At 37.2% G+C, this 17,228-nt stretch overlaps 1 protein-coding gene across 7 annotated transcripts in view; it reads right to left on the minus strand.

Annotated features, from left to right (window-relative positions):
• The window catches only part of RANBP17 (RAN binding protein 17), a 307,665-nt gene that overhangs the window by 48,065 nt on the left and 242,372 nt on the right, over positions 1 to 17,228 (minus strand). For all 7 annotated transcript variants that reach the window (XR_013378157.1, XR_013378156.1, XM_077895559.1 and 4 more), the window contains 2 exons: positions 9,959 to 10,066; positions 6,625 to 6,707 (listed from right to left, as the gene is read on the minus strand). Coding sequence is in view for 5 of the 7 variants with exons in the window: in XM_077895559.1 (XP_077751685.1) it covers positions 6,625 to 6,707; positions 9,959 to 10,066 (191 nt within the window). In the remaining 2 variants the exon portion in view is untranslated. The remainder of the gene's footprint in view (positions 1 to 6,624; positions 6,708 to 9,958; positions 10,067 to 17,228) is intronic.

Genomic DNA, 17,228 nt, shown 5'->3' on the forward strand with positions numbered 1-17,228 from the left:
CCTGATAATTGTCTGCAGGGATGACTTTACATGAAATTGTTCTTGTTATAATGCCCCCTTTTGTTCACTTTGCTCCAGCTACTGATTGCTTGGCTGTTCTTCAGACATGCCAGATATACTGTTGCCTCAGGACCCTAAGACTTGGTATTCTATCAGTCTAGAATATTCTTCCCAGAGATATCCACACAACTAACTCCCTTATTTACTACATGTCTTCACTCAAATGTCACCTTCTCAATGAGGCTTACCTCTATCCCTTTACTTAATTTACTGTAACACGTTCTCCAATTTCTGGTACTTCTAATGTTCCTTCTCCTTCCTTCCTACCTCTCTCTCTCTCTCCCTACTCTCCCTCTCTCCCTTCCTTCTTCTTTCTTTCATTGCACTTATTACCTTCTAACATACTAAGTGATGTCTTTTTCAGTTTTGCTCACTGATGTATCCAGAGTCAGGAACAGTGCCTCTGCTCCCAACATACATTTGTTGAATGAATGAAGCTCACAAAGCTAAATGTACAAAGTTGCTTACTGAAACAAAGTATAGGATAGTAAAAAATTACATGTTTATAAAAAATCACATTTATTAAAAGGTGAATAATAAATTATAGTATGACCATAAAATGTAATATTTTGCAGCTATTTAAGAAGATGTGGTAAGGATGCCTGGCTAGCTCAGTCAGGGAGTGGGTATGTCCAACTCTTGATTTCAGGGTTGAGTTTGAGCCCTACATTGGGTGTAGAGATTACTTACATAAATAAACTTGAAAAAAAAAACCTTAAAAAATAAATATATTTATATATATTAGCATTGAGCAACGGCCATTATATAAGTAAAAAAGTCAATTACGTATTAGCAAGTATATTATACTACTTTTGAAAAAATATATCTATATGTACACATAAATATGAAAGAACACACACTAAACTGCAAATGATGGTTTCCTTTGGATGATGAGATAATCAAGATTTTTACTTTCTATTCTCTAGAGCAATTCTGAAATTCTGCAGTTTGCTAATAGACCATGCTAATGCTTTGTATTCATATAATTTTGTAAAAGCTACTGTCTGCTTCAAATAGCGTCTTTAAACTTCTGGGCCCTATTCTATTCCTTCAAAAGATACTTCCTTATCTGACTCCTCAGTTTGAGTTAGAAGCTTCTGGGCTACCATAGCACTCTGTATGCCTCTCAAGCATAAAAGTGAGTACAACGCATCCTAAGTCTTCATTTACTTGACTGAATCCCCTGCTGGACTCAAGTTCCTCAAGAGAACAATCAGTAAGATTCTTTTTAGTGTGTTGTAAGTCTTATTCCTTATAACTCTCACACCATCAGACACAGAGTAAATGCTCAATAAATGGATGAAAGAATCCACTGCACTCTACACATTTGTTTGGAGATCACTCTAATTTGATAGCTTATTCAGTATTTTCTGCTTGTGTGCAAAGGGGAGGCAAGTCCAACATGTGTGGATCTGCTATGGAATGTGTTCCTCAAGGTGTTGCTTTGGTAAGCCACCTGATCTTGGTGCTGGGATCCTCAAAGTGTTCTTCATTCCACTGCCTCCAGAAGACTTTTGTGAACTTTACTGTACTACTTTGTCACTCTATGTCCCCAACCAAGTTTCTTATAGGATGTAAGGCCATGTACATGGTCCCTGGGTAGTTTGTTTTAGAACTGTTATTTCCTGGTGACATTTTATGAAGTCTCTAGTTATTTCAAGACCAATGCATTCTTCAACTACCTTTTAGTAATCATTCAAACATAAATATACAATCATAATCCTTCATCCTTACAATCCTTGTAATAGTACATGCCAAGTAAATTAAAATAGTAATTTTCAAGCTCTTTTACCAAAAAAAAAAAAAAAACCCAAAACAAACAAACAAACAAAAAGAAAACAAAAAAAACCACAACACTTTTGAAAATGGTGATCCCTTTTACAAACAAATCTAGTGCAACTGCATAGCTGGGTGGTTCTGGTCAAGGCGGCAGTAGGTTGCCTTCCTCCCCGCTATCTGAAAGGCCTCCATGGTACTTTCACAGATTTCTTGGGCTGTGCAAAACCCAGTTGGAAAACCACTGGTCTGTTTTCTAGGTCACAATAAACAACAGTGGTTTGTACACTGCTTTACAAATCCAATTTAAGCATACGATTAAATCGTACCTTAAATGCACGTGGAGCATATATACTGCTTTAAAGAACCCTGATGTAAATTCTTATATGTAGTGAATAATCATAACTGTTCTACTGATTTTTAAAGTTTAGGTTTTCACACACTGAGCTCTCTTAAAATCAGGTATCTAAGGAGGGAATAAAAGCCTTCCCATTTTGGCTAGTCTTATAAGAATAATCACTATTTCTCCCTTCTGTGCACTCTTCAACCAATAGATGTCACTAAAGATACCAATACCCAGAGGCTAAGGGAAGAAAAGATTAGACAAATGGAAATTGAGCATAAGAAACATCCAGTTCTTAAAACTGAGAAGTAGGTTTCCAAAGTAATAACATTTATTACATTGCATGCAACATTTTAACCAAAAATTTAAGAAAGAAATTTCTTTTATTAAGTTGCTCAGGCTGAATGGATCACAGCACTAAGTTTTGAAATACATGTTCTTGAAGCAATTTAAAACTCATTAGAAATAATAGGCTTGGGCTAGTAGAAAATGTGGTAAAATTTAATCCTCATCCAAATGTTACCTGGGCTGTACAAACAGGAAATTGTTTTGTGCTACTGTGGCTAACCTCATTGCTGACCCTGAGCTGTAATGGCGAGAACAGCTGAGAGCTGAAGCAAAATTAAAAACTTACATCAAAGTATATCATGACAGAATGCAGATAAATAAAACAGCATATCAAAAGTATTATTTTTCTGCCAGTCTCACTGAGCAGTGAGGTAGAGGTGTTCTACAAAATATGCAACAAATCAGGTGCATGTGGAAAAGACTCCCCATGACTGCACCGCCCCAATCACTGACTACCCAAACACTGCCCATGAGACGTGAGCAAAGAAAACCAGTGAAGATGGGGACAGAAGGGATCACAGAATGTTCTGGCCTCTTTCCTCCATGGGCTTTCTTGCCTTCTGTTTGCTTACTAAAGAAATAATGCAAAAAAAAAAAAAGAAAACAAAAAACAAAACAAAAAACAAAAAATAAAGAAATAATGCTGCTCTTCTGTGTCCTCCCAGTCACACTCTCCCTCATCTTCCAACCTCCTGGATGGTGACCACATGATCTCCTTCCAGGAGCATATTACAGTCTCCAGAGGGAAAAGCATACATAATAAAGCATTATAGGGGTGAAGATAGATCAAATCAGCTTGGCTGATGGGGCCTGCATGGGAATCAACGAAGGGCAAAAAACATTTTTCTATTATTCTATGTAAAGCGCAGGTGTCCAAGTCACTACTTACAAAGTTGAAGGACATTTTCCCACTGAGCCTTTGGTTTTCCTTAAGTTTTAGGATAGAAATCACCATACTTTAAAGAATTGTGCTTCCTCATTAATATCCAAGGCACAATCTTCCTGTGGCAATTCCCAAGTGGCAATAAGGACTATGGAGTCCTACAGGACTATTGTTTGAAGTTATACAGACTTTGAATGAAATTCCAATTCAACCACTTGCTAGCTATGCAATTTTTGGCAAGTTTCTTAATCTCTATGGGCTTCAATTTCTTCATCACAGAAGCTAACTGGTCTAAAAGCTTGCCTTATGAAGTAGGTATCCTTTTCTCTGTCTAACCAGAAACTGAAGCAAGAAGGGCTTAAGCAACTTAGCCAAGGCCAAATGAGTACTGAGTGGCAGAAAATAATAACCACCTTGAGGAATAAATAGGCTAATGAATGATAAATGGTCTAGTGTAGGAGCAGGCATGTAATAGCTGATTAAAAAATAAAAGCTACCATTATTATTGGTCCAACCCAAGGTACAGAGCCTTACTTTAGTGTTCTAGTTTTTCCTTAGGGTAAGAAAACGTACTGGCTTTCCTTCTCGAGAATGCCTTGAAGGTTTTTCTCTTTTATGCTTCACCTCCTTTCTCTTCTTCCTACCCTTCCTTTCTCTCCTGTCTGCTGCTCTTCTTCTTTCTCCAATGTAATCCTCACTTAATTAACTTTCTCAACTTTTGCTGCAATGCCTTTGCCCGTGTCAGACAACCTGACAGAGGACTAGGTACCCTTTGGAGATTTGGCATTGTTCTGAGATTCTTTTTGGTGTCTCTTGCTGGATGTACATTCTGTACGTAGGGGCCCAGTAATGCTGGAAGAGAAAGTCACTGCTCTTAACAGTCCTGCTGTAATAGTGAATATGCCCCAAAGGAAAAATTACACTTAGTGAAAGAAACTGGATCCAGAAAAAAAAAAGGGGGAAAGATATAGTCATGATTGGTAACAGAAATCTAACATTTCTGTAGCTAAAGCTCTATCAACTACTAAGAAATCCTTATAAGTACACTGTTTCCTAATAAATATTATTTCCTTTTTAAAAGCAAGGAAATAGAAGCAAAATTCTTATTATAGGCCGAAGGAAGTAGAACAGTGTGGTCCAAGCTGGGGCAGAACAAAAAAATTATGTGGTCAGTGAAACCTTGTCTGAAGAAGTGAGTGTAAGAGAATGACTTTGGATTAAGGAGATGCATGTTCACTGAATGTGACACTCCATGTCACACCCTGTGGGAAGCCCTTTTCCTGGAGGAGCTCACTTAACCACCTCTTCTAAGTGGATGCGTAGGTCAGCACATAGTCTAATCCTAATTGTGTGTATGAGAAAACTAGGCATAAAGGAGCACGGTGTCTTGGTAGAGGGTCATGGAGCTAATAAGGGTTGGCACTATGATTGGTACTCAGATCTTCTAATCTCCAAAAACATGCTTTTTCTTTTCTTTTCCTTTCTTTTTTTTCTTTTTTAAAGTAGGCTCCACACCCAGCATGGAGCCCGGTGTTGGGCTTGAATTTATGACCCTGAGATTAAGACCTGAGTTATTATCAAGAACTGGATGCTTAACCAACTGAGCCACACAGGTGTATGCTTTTTCTAAGACACTATTTTGGGAAATGGTGTAGATATGTATCTTTGTATGGTAAGACAACGAAAGGAATTAGATATACATTGGAAGTACAACAAACTGCACTGAGAATATTTGAAAAGGAGTTCATTTTCACCTTTAGGAGGCAAAGCATTTCTATTTTATATGATACTAATGTGTCTCTTTTCAACAGATAAAAAAACTTGTGACAATGTAGTTGTGGTACAGAGTGCAAGTTTACTGCCTTATATAGGTGCTTCCTGTAGTTTTTCTACACTTATAATCTCAAACTCTACAAATCAAATGCACAATTAAGACTAAGCATTTTTTTTTAAAGATTTTATTTATTAGAGAGAGAGAATACAAGCATAAGTAACAGGGAGGGGTAGAAGGAGAGGGAGAAGCAGACTCCCCATTGAGAAGAAAGTCCGACTCGAATCCCAGGACCCTGGGATCATGACCTGAGCCACAGGCAGACACTTAACTGACTGAGCCACCCATGTGCCCCAAGACTGGGCATTTTTTTTTAACAGAGGCCTACAATGCATAGATTATCTTCCTAGAATGGGTTTTGAATTCAAGTGAAAACAATTTAAAACAATTGTTCTTCTGCCTTTTTTTAAAAAAATAGGCTTTTACTTTTAAAAAAGAAATACACTCTCAGTGGTTGTTCCTATAAATATGTGTGTACACACTCATAAACATACTTAAAGAAGCTTTACAAAATTTTGCAAAATCTGGTTCAAGGTACTCAAAAAGAAATATGAGAACTACAGGCAGCTTTTGAGACCAAATATACTCAGAGTTGGCTACTGATTTGGAAAAGCAAGAACCGATAGGCAAAAAAGAAAACAGAGAATAAGAGAAGAGGGCATAGGGAACCATCTCTGAAGGAGAAGACCACCGCACAGAGCCCCCAGCCTTTAGGCAGCACGCAGCCAGAGGGGGCACAAACCAGCAGAGGCTTCTTAACCATCCTACCCCCATTCCCAGGCTACATACAGTTCTCAGAGAGTTGAGAATTTCATTGATGAAGCTGTCAGAATTGTCAAGTATTAGGGTTTATGGTAATTCTAAGGTTCAATTCTAACTGCTAACTGAAGTTTTTGACAATAATTGAATAGGACCAACTTTATTACAGAACTCTGACTATAAGGGTGCAGTGTCCAAAATTCACTGTAATAAAATATTTACTGCTCTTTAGCAGGATATTTTTCCAAAATTCAGTGCTGGTGACATACTGGTTTAAGCATTCCTTGATTCATCATAGCAAATCCCCTGATGTAATTTCTGGCAATTTTGAATATGCTATAACTTTTTAATATTCTATCTAGTGTATTCTCTTTGCCTACTGACGCTGCAATTTCATCCAAAAGAAATTCATCAAGTTGGTCAGGCATGATTTGTAGTCAAAGGCACGCTGCTTACTTACTTTTGATGCCAATATGACAGCTACCTGGCTTTTTGCACTCCTATTACCCAGTTCACAAATTCATACAGATACAAAGGTTCAAGAGAACAAAATAACTAACATCTTTCTTTTCTCCAAAGAGATAAAGTTATATTGCTGAGACAAATATGGAAAAAGATACTCACCATAAGTGCAAATCATTTTACTAGCTTCTCTGAAGAGAAGAATTCCATTAGGAGATGATACATCAAAATTCAAACGCTGGGATCTAAGAAATACAACAAAAAACCAGACCCTATATGTAGATAAATAAACCAGATGTAGATTTAAAGTGCCTAACATTTTCATTTATTAGAAGTGGCAGCAGTACAATTATCCCTTTTTTTGGAAAGATTTATTTACTTATTTTTTTGGAGAGAGAGAGAGAGAAAGAGAGATGGCAAACAGAAGAGCATGAGCCGGGGAGAGGGGCAGAGGGAGAGAATCTCCAGCAGACTCCCAGCTGAGCATAGAGCCCAACACGGGAGGATCTCAAGACCCCTGAGATTATGACCTGAGCTGAAACCAAGAGTCAGATGCTTAACCGACTGAGCCATCCAGGCGCCCCTGCAATTATCCCTTTTTAAAAATGCCATTCCATTAAACAAGTGTTGATAAAATATGTATGCTGATTTCTCACTATAAAGACATTAGGGGAATTAAGAAGCGTTAATTTCATTCATTTGCTGATTCAAAGAATTCGCTTTTATCAAAACAAAATCTTGACATCCCATCACAGACTTCTTACTCTCCTCTCTTTCCATGCAAAGTGGTTGATAGATAGTAATTAAAAAAAATGTGTGAACATGTATGTTTATATAAATACCTAGAGGTTTACATTTGCAATATCCTGTAATGCCCCATACATATTTTTAAAACAAATTCTAAATTTAATTCCATCTACACAGATGGAATACCTAGGTACTTTTATTTTTTTTTATTTTTTAAAGATTACTTATTTATTAGAGAGAGAGAAAGAGAGAGAGAGACAGGCAGAGGGAGAAGCAGGCTCCATGCAGGGAGCCTGACGTGGGACTCGATCCCAGGTCTTCGGGACCACACCCTGGGCTGAAGGTGGCACTAAACCTTTGAGCCACGGGGGCTGCCCCCTAGGTACTTTTAATATTGCTCATATGCATAATGAATCATCTAATACTTCAAGTGTATTTCAAATACATTAAATTCCATTCAGACTATAGTTTCCATCGCACATAGCTCAAATAAAGAGAAAGGAGTCCTAGAAGTTCTCAGTGAGAACAATTCTACTTCCTTGGTTTCTGAAAGGTGGAGAAACAGTATGAACAGAATAAAGGACTGACATGCCATCCTGAAATAATATTTGCTTTTTTAACATCAGTTTGGCTTCAGTTGGCTCTGATATGCCTTGTCTCTGTGCTTTTAAGAAACTATGGTATATATTTTTAAAGGACTAGCAAAAAGCATGAAACCAGGTCCTAACATGAAATCTCAAAAAAAGCAAAGATACTTGCTAAAGTCCTTTTGCCAGGAATGGTGAATTGTTGCTTCTCCACGTTTTTTCAAAATGCTTTAGAATAAGGTGCAATGATAACTTATTGGAAATACTGTGAACTTTTGATTGTTGGTATACAATTATTGAATAAAGAAAAGAAATGCACACACATAATTCACATTAGATTCTGGAGAAATATAGACAAGATAACATATTTTCCTGAAATTACGGATTTTCACTAGGTACTTCTTATACAAGTTATGCTAGATATGAATCACTTACCTATGGCAGGTATCAAATACTTTACAACATAGAATGCAATGATTTTTCATTTAGTATTAAATGTTATATCAGTAATATATAATATCAATAATCTAGTTGAAAACATTGTAATTTCATAGAAAATAAATCTAATATGAAATACACAACCACTCTTAGTATCTAAGATCCATCAGAATTTTTTTTAAAGATTTTATTTATTTATTCATGAGAGAGAGAGAGAGAAAGGCAGAGGCACAGGCAGAGGGAGAGGCAGGCTCCATGCAGGAAGCCCGAGGCCGGATTCAATCCTGGATCTCAAGGATCACGCCCTGGGCTGAAGGCGGTGCTAAACTGCTGAGCCACCTGGGCTGCCCCATCAGAGTGGTTTTTTAAAAAACAAACAGTTTTAAAATGAATCATACTCACATTTCTTTATTTGCCAGGTCTTTTTTCCACCTCTTGTTTAATAGATTTTAAATTATTACTGTGAAAAACCCAGCACGAGAGATAAAATTACAGCTGCAGTCCATACTCCTTCCCTGTCTGGATACCTCCCTTCCAACACGCAATTTAAGAGAAACTGATGAAATAGGACGGCTATGTGACAGGTAATCTGGTACAAAGCCATATTCACAATGACATATTTTAAAGGGGAAAAACCAATTAGCTTTTTGCAGTTTTTCTTTTAGCTACATCTTTGTTAATATTTACATGCAGGGTATCTGAATCTTTGCTAGTATGTGCAAATTAAAAGGTCAACTAGGTATTTTTTTTATTATTAAGTTTTTGACCAGGCAATTTGTAAGAAGTGTTGTAGTTGCAAAAAAATGTGTTATAATAGTTGCTATATGTTTCACTTTGAAAATATTTTTATTAAGTATAAATAACATACAGTGCCATATTAGTTTCAGAACCACCATGAGTTTACACCTTATACCTGTTACAACAGCTAGAGTCAAAGAGACAAGAAATAACAAGTGTTGGTGAGAATGTGGAGAAAAAGGAATCCTTGTGCACTGCTGGTGGGAATGCAAAATGGTGTAGCCACTATGGAAAGCAGTATGGAGGGTGCTCAAAAAATTAAAACTAGAAATAGCATAAGATCCAGCAGTTCTACTACTGGGTATTTACCTCCCCTCTCGCAAATGAAAACACTAATTTGAAAAGATATATGCACCTTTATTTATTGTAGTTGCTATTTAAATGAAAATGTTGAGCACACAAATCATCCACATACTAGCATATTGACAAAGAAGAAGTAGATAACTTAGGAGTCAAATCAGGGACAATCCGTGGGGCTTCTGAGACAAACTAGGTGTCCATGAACTGCTCTGGGACTCAGTTCCCTTCTTCATAAAGGAAGCAGCTCAACTCAGAGACCTCTAAACTTCTTCTCTGCTTTAAAAATCTATGGAATTGCAGTAAGCATGAAATTAAAATTAAATTTAAATTAAAAGAGCTCCCTTCCTCCATCTGTGCCTTTAAATATTTTAAGTAATGGTGGTGGTAGTCTTCCCATTTTTCCTAGTTCCCACAGTTCCTTTATACACCTAAGTATACTATGCTCTTTCTCCCAAGAGGTCTCAATCTTAAGTCTCTAATTCTATTGCTTTTACCAGTTTTCTTAAGATTTTTGGTTTCTGAGTTCTTGCTAAGCCTTGAATGTGCACCTACCAGGCAGGAAAATCTGACTTCCTGAGATGCTGCGAAAGAGCAACTGTTTTTTTCTCCCCCAGTGCACTTCTTACCTGTTTTGCATCAGTTCTGCCATAAGTTTTAAGATGGGGGTGGTGCATGCTGGCTCTCCGTACCACCGCTCGATCGTCCTCTGAAGAATGGGAAGATATGTGGGGTATCTTTTAAAAGCCTGTTAAAGAACTTAAGGGTCAAAAGAAATATTGTGCCTGAAAATTAGTGGCACTTAAAAAGGATAAAAGGGATCCACGTTTGTTCCATGTTTAGTATACAATGGCAATTTTATAAATTGCTCTCCCTAATCTGTACAGCTGTACATTTTTGGGGGAACTGTAAATGATCTGCTCTTCTCTGTAATATACCCCATATATTATGTTCCTTCATTTTCGGTATACACTATAAATAAAAGACACACCCTTTACGTAGCATATAAGTAACACATTTAAAGAATTGTGCTTAATGCTGTAGGAAAGGAAAAGGAATTTAATGATGATAAAAAAACATGTGAGTTGTTAATTCAAATTACTTAAGAAAAAGTGTTGATTATGAAATTTTGAAAATGTATAAAAGTAAAGAGAAATAGTAATAATGACCCCCATGAATCTACCTTTCAGCTTAGAAATTATCCATACTATTCTTATTTTTTTTAGTTGTTGACTCGCTCTGCTTGGTCCCACTGCAGCTCCAAGGAAGACTGGAGATGTTTGCTCAAAGAAAAGCTTTGGGTGACTTTTAATGTGCTCGGGGTCAGCTAACAGTCAGTGTCACATACACCCAAGGAGAAACTCTCAAACATCCCCATCAATGGTAAGACGTGTATGTCTCTGATAAGTCAATGGCCAAGACATTAGTACCTGGACAACTCTGACTCACCTCCACTGGCCCTTTAACTGATAACTGACCTCTTCCTTGTCAAACGGACATATAAATAGAAAATTAAGGCCAAAAACTGCAGCAGGGAAAAAGAAACCCAAAACTCTTGCTTCATTTCCTTTTTCTTTTCCTATTTCCTATGTCTCTCTCTTTCTGATGTTACCCAGTATACTTGTCTTTTTTGTTTCAGTAAAAGTGCTGAACTGTACCACTGAATGGCATTCCTTCCCCTGTGGCAATGGTATATATAGATCTCTGTGGCGAAAAAGATCACAATTTTTTTTCCCTGCTCTTAGAATACATTTCAAATTCCTTAGGATAGCATACAGGGCCCTTTAAGGTCCATCCCTGCGTACCTCCAGACTCATCTCTTGAGTACTCCTGCCTGAACCATGGTTTGGCCATTCTTAATTCTCTACAAACCTACAGATGCCAACTCTCTTCTTCTCCATTCCTCTACATGCTTCTTCTGCTTAACCTGTTTCTGTCTTGCAACACCTCGTTCAAGTTTCACTTCCCCTGGTTTGGTGAAACTCTCTTTTGTCAAAAGGTGTCAATCTCTTCCTCATCTACGTTCAGGGAGCACTCTGACCCTATATCTCTTACAATAAACTATACTAGAGTTGCTTGCTTGTGTTATCTGCCTGCCCCAATAGATAGTTGAGTTTCTAAAGGGCAAAGACTGTGCTTCCACACCATACTCCTGCTTTTGCTATTTGTCCTCAGATATCAATACAGATGCCCATTGGCCCAAGAAGCCTCACTGGCCACCCCCTCCCCCAAGATTTAGTTAGGTTTGTTTCCTGTGTATGGCTGTGGTCCCCTGTGCTAGTGCTTTCATATCTCTTTCTCTTTCCTATTACATTAATCGCTTTTTGAGGGCAGGACCTAGGCACCTGAATAGATGGACCTGGCACCAAGTAGATTTCAGTAAATGTTTGTTGCTGTAAACCTGTCAACCTAAAAATGAGGTATAGCATATTCAATTAGAACTATCTATTTCTTTTTAACTGTGCATTTCACTTTGAAGCTTCAGGAAATAATTCATATTACTTTGAATCAAAATAAGCCTTCTACTCCCTTAAGAGTGGCAAGCTCCCTAAAATAGCAGAAATTAATACTTTTGTCTCCCTAGATATACAATGGTAAGGCTCTGTGTTTGTATATATTGTATTTGTATATATTGAAAGAATTTCCTTAACGAGTATTTACTGAAGGTATTCTATAACTGTCTATTCATTGTTTTAGGCTCTTTGGAGACACTAGTGAACCAAACATTGAAAAATGCCTGCCCTCATGGAATTTATATTCTGATAAGACAGAAAATAAACAAAAGACATATATGTTAGAAAGTACTACAAAGGCAAAGAAGGTGGAGAAGGGAGATAAGGAGTGTGTTATGTATGAAGTTTCAGTTGGATAAAAATGAAATCAATCAACTTAATTATTAATTATATTTTGGCTATTGTCAGATAACTTACTGTTTTGTTTTTTCTATGTAGTAGAAAATATGCTATTTTTGATAGATCATAGATACTATGTGTTATTTATACTGTGCTAGGGGGAGTGGGGATCCAGAGATAAGTAAGACATGGCTTTTATTCTTAGGGAATTCATCCACAAGTCTGGGTAGCTGACATATAATACGGATGCTCTGAGTACCAAAATTCTGAGACAGTGTCAGAGGAGCACAGGTGAGAAAACATTCCATCAAGAGATCTCCTGAGCACAAACTCAGTGATCATTAGTGGGAAAGCATCTGGAAGCCTCATCAGGAAACTGAAAAACTGAAAAGTCTCAGAATCTGAGAGTATTATAGTCATACGCAAGCCCCTTTGCAAGGCATTCTAAAAGCATTAGGACCATCATATTTTTCAGAGCACACTGCATTCACCATTGGAGAAAGCCGGGGGATATGAGAGGATGCTCCTTTTTCTGTGTGGAATGAGAGTGGTGCCAATTCTAATATGCTTCTGACAGAGGTGACTGCCACAGAGAAAATGAGTGATTACTGGAAAGCAGAGTAGAGGTCTACCAAGCAGGGAGGTTAAAAGGGCTTCAGAGTGAGAGTGCCAGACTCAGATTACAGGGTGAGAATCAGAACCCACTCTGAGTTTAATTTTCCAGAACATGTGTATATGGAAAGAAGGAAGGCAGGGGGAGCCCTTAGGTAGAAGAGGCACAGATCTAATTGCTTTCAACTAAACCATCTTGATGAATTCCTAATGTCTGCATCAGATAAATGGAAGATCAAAAGCGTTAATGATATTGCCTTAATCAGATGCCAAATATAAAAAAATGAATAGTATGAGGTTTCCTTCTTGACAACAACCATGCATCCATCCACCCATGTAGTAGTTAGTATGACTTACTAGTGGGGGACCCCAAGAAAACAGGAAAAATGCAATTTTTTCCCTCTGGGATCTTATAATAGGGAAAGCACAGTAATATCCTAGAAGACAATAAAGGAGTTTTTCTTAAAACTGTTAGGAGATAGGGATGTGAGGATGTGGTTCCAGAACAGAAACAGCCCGCCAGTTCAGAGCTTATTTAACAGGTATTCCATGAAGGCAGATGCTGCTGGAAGTCTTTCCTTTCTCTCCCATCCAGCAAATCCCTATTTACCTTTCAACACCTTTCCCAACTTTCACTTCCCTGGGATGCCTACATTTTTTTGGTACCAAAAGTGCCAATCTCTTCCTCTTACATTGTTCTATGGTCCTTTGCATACATCTTTGTGACAACACATTGACTGTTCGTTAGTATGTCATACTAACTTCGAAAGAGCAATCCACTTTATTCATTCTTATAAAAAGCAGTCCTTTTAGTCATTCCTTGGACTGGCACACAGTACCTAAGAAAATGCTTGCCAAACAGTGAATTTTCAGGTTTGCTTTCCTCCCTATTTCAGTCTGTCCAACATAGTGCCAATTGCTTTCTTCTTGAAATACAATTCTGATTTTCTAGCCAGTGGAAACAACTGCCTTAGACTACCCCTGGGTAAAGGGTCTAAATTCCTTAGCCTGATATACAAGAGTCCCAGGCACCCTGCATTTCCAACCATGAAATAAGTGGTGTCTACAACAAAACATCTTTTCTACTCCCCTTCCAAAACCTGTGCAGAGGCCAAATGACAACCTCTTACTTCATAGTTTCAATACTCTATTCCTACTTATTTGGTAAGATTCAGGGAAAGAGCTGCACTTTGACAGAGCCCTTCCTGATTCCCCAGCTAAATGCAATCACTCTATTTGATTCTGTTGTTATGGCACTCATCACCTTCTATATTTTATTACAGGCATTTATGTAGGTATCTAACAGACTGTATTTAATTAGAAGCTCATTTTGGGGTAGGATTTGAGTCTAAGTAATCTACATCCCTCATGATACCTAGCACAGTCCTTAGCCAAATTTGCTGAATAAGTGAGCAAATGGGATTCCTTTGTCTCATTCCATATTAGGGAAAGGAACTAACAACAGTGGTGCAGTATTTACTTTGTGCCAGACATGAGATTGGGCCCTTTATAGAAGTCAATTCACTCACTCACACTATACCTATGAGACAGGTATGATTAGCCCTGTTTTGTGGAAGAGAAAACGGATTCTGACACATTAAGCAAGTCACCCAGTCCCCATAGGTTACCTGGCGAAACCAGGACTGGAATCCACAACTGTTTTATTCTGAGGTTTGTGCTCTTCTATATACCTACATATGGTTTTGACTTGTCTTTGTATAATGTGTTTATGCATAATAATAAATAGCACCAATGACCTGACTGAAAACCAGTGGACTCGGAGATCAGATTATGATGATCATATACTTTCTTTTTCTTTTTCTCCAATTGCTGTCTAGATTTTTGACATTTCCATCTAGGTATGATCTGGGAAAAGTCTAAACAAGGTGACTAAATGCCTTGTAGGACTTACTACAAGGTAAAGTGCTTTTATATTGTCGTGTTCTCACTATAGGGGCAAGGAAGTGTATCAATGATTCTTCAATTCTCCAGTGGTGGAACAATTTATCAACATGTTTGCTATGTAGTTTCAGGCAATTTAGTTTTGGAAGGACAGTGATAAGCAATGCAGTTTGTGTAGCGGTTAATGCAGTGTTTACAGAAATGTTTTTGAATTAAATAGCTAACCACTAAAATATCAAATAATCGCCATAAATAAAATGTATTTTGACTTTAAGATGACATGTGCTCTTATAGGACATTTCTTCTGCATGCTAAGGACTATATAACAAATTAAAGAACACACATTTATGCGGATAAAAGGCAAAAATAAACTTTCCCCAGCAGTAATGAGGGAATCATCACTGACGGTTTGACATATCAATATTTCAGGAAGAATAAATGACTTTCATAACCACTTTTTTATCATATACTTATTCATTTTTTACATTACTAGAATACTTGGAAAAGGATCTATACTTTATCACCTGAAACTGCTTAAAGTATTTCAAAATATTTTAATAAAGCTTTTTGAATTATCAAATAATGTAACTTTTAAACAAATTTTACTATTATTATAAATATTTGCTCTTCATCCCTTGCCCAAAGGAAAACTATAAATCTTGTCTCAACTGAATGAACACCATTTATCATATTCATTTTGTTGTCAATACAATTATGAAAAGCCTTTGGCCTTTTCCCAAGGAAGCTGATTTGCTACTGAAACTCAATTATTATAAGCAAAGCTGGTACCAAGCCATCCTGTTTGGCATCTAACACAGCTTCCTGCATAACTGACACTTTGCTCTCCACCACTGACCCTTAATAACATCAACGTCTATGGTCACATGGAGGAGACAATAGTTTCCAGTTCAAAACAAAACATTAAGTCCCAAGGCCTTCCATTTGCTGTTGTCTGCCATCTGCTGGACGAAAGCTTCACTTCAGCTAGGTGCCAAAAAGGAGCTTAGTGAGGAAATGGAAAACAGACTTAATTAAAAACTTAAATTACAATATGTTCTATGAATTTCAGGCAGTATCAATTATGGCAGATATTTATATTCTTTGACACTGAGGGGGAAAGTTCTGGACTTGACTCTTGGTTGGAACTGTGAGGAGGGAAACATGAAACAATAATTGCTGAGCATCCTAGAGTTGCAGCTTGGTTTCAAGATCACCAATTTTAAAGCACCCAAATTAGGCTTTTATGATTTTTCAAATAAATGAAAGTTTCTACTTTGTGAGCTTCTATTTATGTTTAGATAAATAAAAGGTCATATGTAATTTCAGTTTATTCTTCATAGTTAAAAGAATTTTAGAACTTTCCATGCTAAGAACCATAGTCCCTGGAGATGTACTTTGTATGCTGATATGATGAAGACATGGTTCTTCAATGACATGGAAAATTCCTATCTCTAACCCTTCTATGGACACATTTATCTGATGAAGTAGGTTTTAATAGAACTAAAAAATGTGAGTCAGTATTCAAATTAATGTTAAGAATTTTTTTTAATGTGCAGAGTTCTCCCTAAAACTCCCAAAGAGTTGCCCAGATACCTTGTAGCTGTGTTTTTGGCCTAACTGTGGCATCTGTAGTCAAAGGCTGCCTTTAAGAAGTTTCTTTTGCAGTCTAATTTATGAAGTTTAGATAAGAAGGACTTGAAAGGAGCAACTAAGAAATAGTGCAAGTTAAAACGTAAAATAGCTTTAAGGCTATGGAATTCTTATGTGCTGTAATAGTTTTAGGCATAAAGACATAGAAATGTATTACACTTACATGACCTGTATAAATTGTCACTTCCTGTTAGAATCAAGGAGGATTCATACGATATTAGTAAAACAATATTAGTAGCAACTATTTATGACTTCCAAATATGTTCCAGACATTATACAAAGTGTGTTACCTATTTTAATGGTCACAGTGAGCCATGATACTGGAGGTCTCCTTTTTTAGATGAGAAAACCAAGACTCAGAGAGGTAGACGACTTGCCTTGGTTTACAAGGTAAGTGGAGAGCTGGATTTCAAGCCTGGTCTGACACCAAAGTCCATGCTTATCTCACTCTTACGTAAAGAAGTATTTCTGTGGGGGATGTTTGTTTCTTTGTTTATGTTGGTGTTTGTACTAAGCCTTGGGAAAGGAAAAGTCAGATTTTATACCAAATGAAAAATCCTATTTATTTCCCCTTTTTTCACATCCATTAATATTTTCACGGTGGTTAAAAACTGCAGCATGACGAATTAAGCCTCAAAGAGATAAAGTAACCTTCTCAGCCCTGCTAACTGAGATGGGAGTAGAAGTTCAAATCTCCTCGAAAATGCCAAATGGTAAGATTCATTGATCCTAAGTTAAAGATAGTTAGCCTGATTATCCCTGCGATCCCTACATAAACAATCATTTGGGGATGTGATTTTTAAGTTGTCAATATTTAATGGCACCAAAAAGTGACCTCTCTGAGCTGGGTCTCCAAATGTTGTGCTCAGTTATCTGCACTGCT

The sequence above is a fragment of the Canis aureus genome, chromosome 4 (genome assembly GCF_053574225.1).
Source record: "Canis aureus isolate CA01 chromosome 4, VMU_Caureus_v.1.0, whole genome shotgun sequence".
Classification (NCBI taxonomy): Eukaryota; Metazoa; Chordata; class Mammalia; order Carnivora; family Canidae; genus Canis; species Canis aureus.